This window comes from Myxocyprinus asiaticus, chromosome 3, assembly GCF_019703515.2.
Source record: "Myxocyprinus asiaticus isolate MX2 ecotype Aquarium Trade chromosome 3, UBuf_Myxa_2, whole genome shotgun sequence".
In the NCBI taxonomy this organism is placed as follows: Eukaryota; Metazoa; Chordata; class Actinopteri; order Cypriniformes; family Catostomidae; genus Myxocyprinus; species Myxocyprinus asiaticus.
Window position 1 is genome coordinate 57,206,467 of NC_059346.1, and position 10,964 is coordinate 57,217,430.

The 10,964-nt window shown below is 37.4% G+C and overlaps 1 protein-coding gene across 4 annotated transcripts; it reads left to right on the forward strand.

Moving 5' to 3' along the window:
• Positions 1–5,907: 5,907 nt before the first annotated feature.
• LOC127431163 (uncharacterized) lies at positions 5,908–10,498 on the forward strand. Of its 4 annotated transcripts, none has more exons than XM_051681466.1 (3): positions 5,908–8,634; positions 8,918–9,031; positions 9,360–10,498. In XM_051681466.1, the coding sequence occupies exons 1-3, from the start codon at positions 7,947–7,949 to the stop codon at positions 9,569–9,571; spliced, it is 1,014 nt and encodes a 337-aa protein (XP_051537426.1). In that variant the 5' UTR covers positions 5,908–7,946; the 3' UTR covers positions 9,572–10,498. The 4 variants fall into 4 exon arrangements, with proteins under 4 accessions (XP_051537426.1, XP_051537435.1, XP_051537443.1 ...); XM_051681475.1 differs by having other exon boundaries at positions 5,908–8,289; positions 8,422–9,031; XM_051681483.1 differs by having other exon boundaries at positions 5,908–8,271; positions 8,422–9,031.
• The last annotated feature ends 466 nt before the right edge of the window (positions 10,499–10,964 follow it).

Sequence of the window (10,964 nt, forward strand, 5' to 3'; positions counted from 1 at the left end):
ATTTCCACTGTGTGTAGTCTCCTGAGTTAAAATAATATCACCTGAATTATTTGGTAAATAAAGAATTCTTCAGCTTAATGGAAAAATCCTGTATAAATATAAATAAAGAGTACATTTTAAAATGTATCTGTATGTTTTGCCTCGCTATATGTTATGTTATTTTAATCAAGTAATGATTTGTCAAAAAGTAATTTAATACATTCAGCATGAAATAAAACATTGCAGGAGTGAAGGAAGAAGTAAACTGGTGTCTCTCTCTCACCCACTCGTGCTCACATTTTCACCGTAATAGAAACGTTTCCAAACCTCTCTTCTTATTGACAAATTCATCCAGATCTGACAAGAGCCCTTAAAGGGATAGGTCACCAAAAAAATGAAAATTCTCGCATCATTTACTCATCCCCATGCCATCACAGATGTATATGACTTTCTTTCATCTGCTGTATACAAATGAAGATTTTTAGAAGAATTTCTCAGCTCTTTTGGTCCATACAATACAAGTGAATGGGTGCCAACATTTTAAAGCTAAAACCACATAAATCAGCATAAAAGTAATCCATAAGACTCCAGTGGTTAAAATCAATATATTCAGAAGCAATGTGATGGGTGTGGGTGAGAAACAGATCACTTTCACATTCTTCTTCTTATGTTTTTGGTTATTCACTTTCTTCTCTGCATATCGCCCCCTGCTGTGCAAAAAATGACAAATATTGATCTGTTTCTCACCCACACCTGTCATATCACTTCTGAAGATATGGATTTAACTACTGGAGTCATATGGATTACTTTTATGATTACTTTATTTGCTTTTTGGAGCATAAAACATTTGGCACCCATTCACTTGCATTGTACTGACCTACAGAGGTGAAATATTCTTCTAAAAATCATAATTTGTGTTCTGAAGAACTTTTCATTTTTGGGTGAACTATACCTTTAAAGCAATAGCTCAGCCATAATTTAATATTCCATCATAATTTTCCTACCTTCATGTTGGTCCAAACCCGTGTGACCTTCTGTATTCTGTGGAACAAAAAAAGATGTGAGACAGAATGTTAGAGACTGAAAGCCTCAGTCATCAATCACTTTCAAAATACAGAGAAACAAACATATTCACTGAAAGTAAATGGTGACTCAGGCTAACATTCTGTCTAATATCTACTTATTGTGTTGCATGGAAGAAAGAAAGTCATATGGGTTTGGAACAACATGATGGTGAATGACGACAGAATTTCCATTAATAATGATAATAATAAAAATAATTCTGTAATATATGTTAAATGTGTATTATGTAATGGAATATAGGGGAGTTAACGTCCATTATGTCATTATTGAAAGTAACGAGTTACTCACTACTTGAGTACTCTTTTAATTGTATACTTTCTTACTCTTACTCAAGTAATTATTTATGTTAATACTTTTACTTCTACTTGAGTAATAATTTTTTCAAAGTAATTGTACTTTTACTTCAGTACAGTTTTTGGCTACTCTACCCACCTCTAATTTTATGTATTGTGAAATGTGTCTGACCGCAATTCATAACACAACACAAGTGTTGCATTCTTAGCATTGTGGCAAGAGGTGCTAAAGCATCCGTAATGTAAACCATAAGTACTCATACCCTAGGGGATCTTTAGTATACCTAAAGAAACAGAAACTTATTAGGACTGTCAAGAGGTTAAAATAATTAATCACAACAATCAAAACAATAAACCAATTATTATTATTATTATTAGGGGCCAAGCACCGAAGGTGCTGTGGCACCTTTTGTTTTCATTAGTATTAGGGTGACCGTACGTCCTCTTTTTCCCGGACATGTCCTCTTTTTGGGACCTTAAAAAAGTGTCCGGCCGGGATTTCTACATTTGCGAAAATGTCCGGGATTATGATGTGCATCTGGTCTAACACTTCATTGTGTGCGCGTGCATATTTGCATTGCTTTAACCCCTCTTTGTAAGTCCCTCCTTCTCGCACACCAATTGGTCGATAATAAGAGGCTTGCAGCAACTATTGGCCAAATTCCTGCCTGCCAATCTCTCCGCGAACGCACGAAGCACTGTTGTGTTCGGCATTAAACAGCTTGACAGTAGCAGCAAATGACAACTGAGTGGAAACAATGCCCAAACGAAAGTGCAAATTTACAGATGATTTGCACAAAAAATTCCCATGCTTTCGTCCAGGTCGAGATCTGTGGGAAACAGAATGTATGACATGTAAAGCTGGCACTTATGTGTCAGTTGCTAATAAAGGTCCAAGTGATTTAGAAGCACACATTAGCTCTGCCAAGCATAAAGGGTCAGCAAAAGGTGAAAGTTCAGCAGGTAAATTAACGGACTACTTTTTGCGACCAGGTAAAATTATCACATTGCTTCATTTTCCATGGCCATTCAAAATAATAGTAAAAGTAAATGAAGGTACACTCATGGCATCAAATATTTTATTTTAGTACATGGACATTCAAAAGAATGTTGGACATTTTATTTATTTATATATATTTATGTTATGCTAATAGAGTGTCTTTTTTTACTGTATTAAAGTTTGCATTCATAGTAACACTGTTTTGAACCCTATTATTAACCCTATTATTCCTATTATTTTTTTTTTAAAGTTATAGTTAACGAGATGGATGTGAAATCGGATTTGAGGCTGTATCACAGTGATGCTATCGAAGCAAAACGTGATATGCCTCATGAGGACCATGGTCTATTGGCACAATCAGAGTTTCGCAACAGCGCCACCTATGGGTCAAGAAATGTGAAAAATTGCTTTTTTTTGCCCGTAACTTTTGAACAGTATGTCCTAAAATCATGGGGTTTGTGTCTGTGGGTTCCTTAGTTCATGCAAATTTCAACGATACTAGTTTTTCCCATATCAGCCATACTGCCTCTCCACTATAATCACATTTATTAAAAAATGATATATCTTTTAAATACATTGTCGTATTTCAAAGAAAATTAGTATGCATCACCGACATCAGGTCCTGATGATACATAAGATGTTTAGAGATAGCACCACCTATAGTTCAAAAGATAACCTACACTTGTGTGCTGACTCTAACCTCAGGAAGTCTCTTTGCCACTTAGTAGACATTTCAATTGTCTCGGTGTGTTAAAGCACTGGTTTATTGCTTCAAGGGTTGTGGGTTTGAATCCCCATCTCAGCAAGTCATTCTGTAAAAAGTTTTGTAGTTCTGTTGATTTTTGTAATTAGCTTACTGAATAGTTGCTGGGCTTTTCCACAATCAAATTCTGAATTTGATCTCTGTTGAAAAGTTATATAAATACAAAGTTGATCACGGTTACTTTTGTGCTTCACTGTAAAAAAAAAAAAAAAAAAAAAAACATAGTTGCCAACATTCTTACCATAGTGCAGCAGTGGTTAGAGCCCTGAAATGTCAAACGGAAGGTTCTCAGTTTGTTACCCACGTCAGCAAGTCATGCATTAGAAATTTGTGTAGTTTTGGATATTTTTGTATTGTGCTTACTGCAGAGTCTGGGCTTTTCCCAATCAAATTGACTTGCATCTTTGTTGAAAAGTTACATGAATATAAAGTTGATCATGGTAAAAGCTGTGCACAGCTGTTATTCCTCTAACATTGGTATATCTCTTTGTTGACTGGCAATGTTGTGGTGCAGTGGATAGCACACTGAACTGTGGAACAAAAAGTTGTGGGTTCAACTTTGTCTGGGGTTAATGTTATCAATGCTTGCTCTGAGATCCTTGGGATATGCATTGGTTGCCATTTTGGTGCTTGGACCTGTAATTGCTGCTTGCAGCTATATTTATTATTATTGTATTGAGTTCCTTAACACATTCAGTTCCTTTGTAAGGACATTCAGTGTAATATAAGTTAAAAAGGAACACCTTTCAAGTTTGGTGTCAGTAAAAGAAGTAATTGTGCCTTATTGATGGGGTTGTGGTGTACACAAAAAAGGTTGGAATTCACTAGAGTAAACTGTTTTCTTCTACAGTTAGATTACTCTTTCAGGTAAACTACTGTCATGGAGGATATTAGCTAAAGTTGACATGTCTACAGCTATCTACTCTACCTTAACACACATTTGAAGGAATACTGAAAATGTAATAACCTCCAAACCACACAACTGCATTGTGTTGGCCATGCATTCATGTCTGCATTTGCATACTTGTGTAAATTATGCAATCAAATAATCAAAAATGATTTATGATTTTTTGTCTTGCAAATATATATATATATATATATATATATATATATATATATATATATATATATATATATATATATACAATATTATTTAAAGAAAGATAAATTTACTTAAGGAGCAAAAAATAAATAAATAAATAAATAAATCATATTTTCTTATGATTTTTTTGTCGTGCAAAATATATTATATATATATATATATATATATATATATATATATATATATATATATATATATATATATATATATAAAGAAAAAGTTATTTAAAGAAAGATAAATTTACTTAAGGAGCAAAATTGTGTAAATAAGTCTTGAAAGTGAATTAAGTTTATTTCTCTTACCCCATTGGTATTTTTTCTTTCTTGTTTTAAACTTAAACCTCACTAAATTATGTTAGAGTTATGCTTAAAACAAGAAAAACAATTTGCCAATGGAGTTAGGCAAAATAAACATTTCCAGATAGGCCTATATTCTCTGAAAATGAGTCTTAATATTAAACCGGTGTGATTACACTAGGCTGAGCTCAGAGGAGTGCAATCAAACCGGTATGATCTGCATTCACACTGCTGTATACTGGCAGAAAGGTATTGAAGTGCCTGTCATAATGAAACAGCAGCTCAAATCATCTTTTCAACATCACAATATTTTTATTTTTTATGTTGCAAACATTCAAACAATTACAAAATAAAAGTTTAAAACTGTTACTGTCTGAGCTGGCTGTTTTTATGCAGCTATGTTTTCTAATGTCAAACAAAGAATTTATAACCTAGTTTGTCCACTTGAGGCTTCTCCCATTCTGTAAATCCCTCATTCTCACCACTTTCGGTGAAAAAGTGAAAGGGCTAGGTTTTTTAGAACCATCTATGATGGTTGAACTCAGAATCCCATGCAGCATTGCAATCTAAAAAACATTGGTGCACACATGCGTTCACCACGTGTAATTGCGTTCACAATCAAATCTTATCTATAATAATCAATCATTATAAACCTCTTAAAATCACATTATATGTTTGATAATATACAATCTGCCCCCTAGTATGTCTGCTGTGAAGTGTAAGAGGATTTTTTTTTTTTACAGCATGCATGAAATAACATGCTGGGGGATCCGTCAGTATAAAAAGAACTCACATGCGAAAAGGCTTATATCTTAATATGCAATTTTTCTTCTCAAGTAAATTAACCTTATGATGTTTAGATATTTTTACTGGGAAACAGGACAAAAAAAGTTTTTGCATGAATGAATGAAGGCAGTGCAATGTAGGAGCACACTTGCAAACACACTTGGTAATGACTGAAAAAGCCTTCAACAACACCCTGAATCTTGCTTTCTTTGGTGGTTTAACAAGTCTCAGATTACTTCATATTACTATAAATGCAACTCCCAAAAGTGTGAAGGGAAAACTGTGAATACATTTCACACAGTGCATGTACAGTAAACCACAGAAAAGTGAGAGCATTCCTCTGTCATGACTGCCTACTTCAGGCTGCTCAGTCAAGTGTGAACAGGGTGTCAGGATAATTGCACATGTCTCCAGCTCTTCAGCCCTCACACCTCCGGAGAGTGTGTGTGGGTTTGTATGCTTTAGCTGGTATACTAAACTGCATGTCTCTGGAGATGACACAGTGCACTAGGCATGCAGCCAGCATTTCTGCAGGATAATTGCGCTGAGTAATGTGGTCACCTTAAAAGACTGGTTGGTGGGGCAAACAGTATTCATTTGTTGTAATATGTGCAATGGCAAAAATCTAAATGGTTTTAAAAATAGGATTCATTTTCTTTGTTATTTTTTTATTTTATTTTAATAGTTGTTAGTTTTTACTCATCACATTCCTCTCAGCCTTCCATTTCAAGACACCAGCCTTCTGTCACCTTTCAGGAAAACTAGAGAATTAGGTTCTTCAGAGCTACAGTTTAGAAGGGTTTGTATTTGGCTCAGATGCTGTCTTTCAGGGTGTAGAAAATATGGCTCCCCTGTTATCTCCCTGTCCCCACATTTCTGTCAGTGAAGGGGGTGTATTAGTTTCTTTTCAGTGAGACTACTGTCTACCATAGCCAAAAGTTTCTTTCTGCAGAATTTTTAAACTTGGGGTCAAGAAAATCTTCACTTGTTTCGTTGGCTGCAGCTTAAAGCCGTCAATGGCATAGCTATTCATAACATAGGCTATCTAGAGCTGGATGTAGAGGATAAAATGATACCTAAATGGGGGGTGCTTATTGTTAAGGATTTCCCAGGTACCTCCCCTCTGGTTTCAAGTGTTTTAGGCATGAACATCATTCGAGTGTTATAATGAACTGTTTGATCAGCATGTGCCAGAACTCTTTAAAGTAGCTTTAGTGCTGGAAGCCCCTAACCCCTGGCAAAAAGCTCTGCAGAAATGGCATCAAGTTCAAGTTCCCCCCTTAAATTACTCAGGTCGAGTAAGGGTTTGTGGGGTAGGCGCTTTTGTGTCCCGGGTGGCACAATAAAATTTGTACCTGCCACTGCCCGTAGTCAGTGTAGGCCTTGTTGGTTTTGAACTTTACCCACAAACTTCTTGGTACTATTAGTTCAGTACCTGTTGTGAATTTACCGCTATTTATCAAGGAACTCCTGTCAAATGTGCAGGCCACAGTTACCTCCCAAATAGCTACTAGCTCTGTACAGGAGATGGTAAATTAAGATGACTTGTATACACTTTTTATTGAGGAACAGAGTCAGGTAAGGGCCCTGTGATGCAAGTATTATTTTATGGTCTCTGAACTCACATGATATTCCTTTAGTCGACGAGGTGCCAGACAGGCAGCATTATTGGTGCATCCCTCCATCAGAATATGATGCTGTGTAGGCCCATATTAATCAGCTGTTAGAAATGCAGGTTATATGAGAAAGTAGCAGCCCCTATGCATCTACCATTGTCTTGGTGAAGAAAAAGGATGGTAGCCTGCATATGTGTGTTGATCATTGGCAACTAAGCAGTAAGACAAGGAAGGATGCATTGCCCTTGCCAAGGATTGTGGAGTCCTTAGATGCTCTCTCTGGTGCTAGGTAGATCACCATAGTGGACCTTGCTCTTGGCTACAACCAAGAGCCAGTAACGGAGAAGAATTAGATGAAGACTGCCTTATTCAGTCTTCATCTAAGAAGCGATCTATCTACAGGAGCCTGCAGTTGTGTGTAAGTGTGTTTATTTTCATTGTTTTACTTTGTTGTGAGTGGTATTCATTGCTAGACTTGTGCTGTTCATTTACTGTCTTGAACTGTCGCTTAAATGTGTGTTGGTGTGTGTGTGTGCTATATTGTTTTGACTTGTCCCAGGGTATTCACTGCTAGATTTAGAATTGGTTGTCCAGTGTGTGTGTAAAACTATTGTTGTTTTTAGTGTCTATAAACTGTGCTTCACTTGCTTTAGAGTATTATTTATTGCGGCATAATTTATTTGCGGTGTACTGAAGTTGCATTTGTTCCCACGTTTGTCACCTCGTGCAACCCTTAGTTTCGGTTGTCCACGTGACTAGCTTTGTTGTGCTAAGTAGCATTAAGGCGTGTCCTGCTTTTTTTCACTGAACGGCTCTTAACATCGTGTATATATTTGACTTGAATGCTGACGCAGAAGCAGCAGCCCTCGTGTAAAGCCCTCCTCGTGTGAAGACCTACTTGTGTAAAGACCAGCGAGTCTACCTGTGGAAGTCCACTGAGCAAGGACACAGACAAGGCGCCACTCACCATAGCACTTAAGTATCTTTTACTTTTATCACTTTTCTTTTTTTTCCTTCCACATACTAACATGTCTACTTCACGAGTAACATATGCCTTCAAGCACATCCCTGTTATCTGTTACAGACCGTTTACACGATATCGATGCAACACCAAACGCAACCCACACAACCTACGGCCACTTTGCACTTCAGCACCTGCTCCATTCTCTTTCTCATTGGGACTCTGGAACTGCCAGTCAGCTGTAAACAAACCTGATTTCATTCCAGCCTTTACCACACAGTCCACCCTCAGCATCCTGGCACTGACAGAAACATGGATACGTCCAAAGGATACAGCAACACCTGCTGCTCTCTCCAACAACTTCTCCTTCTCTCACACCCCTCGACACACCGGTAGGGGTGGGGGAACAGGTTTGCTCATTCATAACAACTGGACTTTTTCACCATACTCTTCACTATGTAACAATACTAGTTTTGAATTCCATGCTATTACTACAATGCAACCCACAAAAATCCATGTTGTTGTCATCTATCGCCCTCCAGGTGACCTGACAAACTTTCTTGAGGAGTTGGATGTCCTGCTGTCCTCTTTGCCGGAGGGCGGTAGGCCACTTGTGGTTCTTGGTGATTTCAACATACACCAAGACCAGCCCTGGGCCATTGAACTGAATTCTCGTCTGGCCTCATTTGACTTGGAAAGAGTACACACCACAGCAACTCACAGACCGGGCAACCAGCTGGACTTCATTTTTACACGTAACTGTACCAACTCAAATATTCTTGTTACTCCTCTACATGTCTCTGATCACTACTTTGCTCAATTCAAAATGACTCTCCCATCTACATTAAAACAGACTCCACCTTTGGTTTCCTTTCGCCGTAACCTCCGTTCTCTTTCACCCTCACACCTTTCCATTGCTGTCTCTACCTCTCTTCCCACACTAAATGTATTTTCCATGCTTGATGTAAACACTGCCACAGACACATTAAGCTCTACTTTAACAACCTGTCTAGACAACATCTGCCCCATCTCCTCTAGGCCAGCACATACTACACCACCCAGCCCCTGGCTGTCTGATGTCCTTCGTGAACGTCGGACTGACCTCAGGGCAGGAGAGGAGATGGCGGAAATCTAAAGATCCAGCAGATCTAGGTAAATATCAGTCTCTGCTTGCAACTTTTTCAGATAACATTAAATCTGCAAAAACCTCCTATTACCAGAACAAGATCAACAGCACCACAGACACTCGCAGCTTGTTTAGAACATTCAACACACTTCTGTGCCCTTCCCCTCCACCACCTGACACATCACTGACAGCAGATGTCTTCGCCACATTTTTTACTAATAAGGTTACAACCATCAGCAATACATTCTCAGCACCACTCCCTGTCAAACACCTTCCTCTCTGAACTTGCCACACAACTGCTTGTCCAGTCACTTGTCATAACTAGACTGGACTACTGTAACGTTCTCATTGCAGGCCTCCCTGAATGTGCAATTAGACCCCTGCAAATGATCCAGAATGCAGCAGCATGTCTAGTCTTTAATGAACCACAGAGAGCGCATGTTACACCACTCCTCATCTCTCTCCACTGGCTGCCGGTTGATGCACGTATCAAATTCAAGGCTCTGATGCTGGCATATAGAACAGTCACTGGGTCTGCTCCAGCATACCTAAAATCATTTATGTAGAGCTACGCGCCCACTAGAAGCCTGCGGTCGGCTAAGGAACGTCGCCTTGTTATACCAACACAAAGAGGCACCAAAACACTTTCCCGGACTTTCAGCTTCATCGTACCACATTGGTGGAATGACCTTCCCAACTCCATCCGTGAAGCTGACTCACTCTCTGTTTTTAAAAAATGAGTAAAAACACATCTTTTCCATATATATATATATATATACACACATACACTCACTGAGCACTTTATTAGAAATTCTATGGTCCTAATAAATTGCCAGACGTGGTCTTCTGCTGTTGTAGCCCATCTGCCTCAAGGTCTGACGTGTTATGCATTCTGAGATGCTATTCTGCTCACTACAATTGTACAGAGTAGATATGTGAGTTACTGTAGCCTTTTCGTCAGCTCAAACCAGTCTGGCCATTCTCCGTTGACCTCTCTCATCAACAAGGCTTTCCCGTCCGCAGAATTGCTGCTAACTGCATATTTTTTGGCACCATTCTGAGTAAACTCTAGAAACTGCTGTGCATGAAAATTCCAGTAGATCAGCACTTACAGAAATACTCAAACCAACCTGTCTGGCACCAACAATCATGCAATTGTTGAAATCACTGACATCACTTTTTTTTTTTCCCATTCTGATGGTTGATGTGAACATTAACTGAAGCTCCTGACCCATATCTGAAAGATTTTATGCACTGCACTGCTGCCACAGGATTGGCTGAATAGATAATTGCATTAATAAGTACAGGTGTTCCTAATAAAGTGCTCATTGATTTTGTGTGTGTGTGTGTGTGTGTGTGTGTGTATGTATATATATATATGTATGTATGTATAAATGGGTCAGTGACGTGATGCAAATGTATAAATAATTCTAATAAATAATTCAAAAATACATCACAAATTCAATTCACTTAAAACAGTTACTTGAATACACCTCTTCCATGATGATCATGTTTTCAATTACTGAGTTCAAATTTATTTTCATATTTTTTCTGGAGACTCAAAGTCTCATTAAAATTCTCAAAAAAAAAAAAAAAAAAAAAAAATTTATTGAGTTGTACTGAACAATCTTTTATCATTATTTCTTTTAAAAAATGCAGTGAAAATTGTATTTTGATTAATATTTAAAAACCTTTTTTCCACAAAACCAAAGTCATGTGGTGCAACAAAAATTTTGTTGTTGTGACAAAAATCATAAAACAGAGAAGATTTCTTTAGACCCACAAGAAGAAGTGTGAAGATTTAAAAACATATAATTATTTTGTTATATCATTAAATATCAATATTTTGACATTTTAATGAAAAGGCACATGTGGTTCAGGTCATTTGGTTTAACCATGGGACAAATTCTTGATATTCTTGACTTAAAAATAAATTATTAAAAAAAAAAAAAAAAAAAA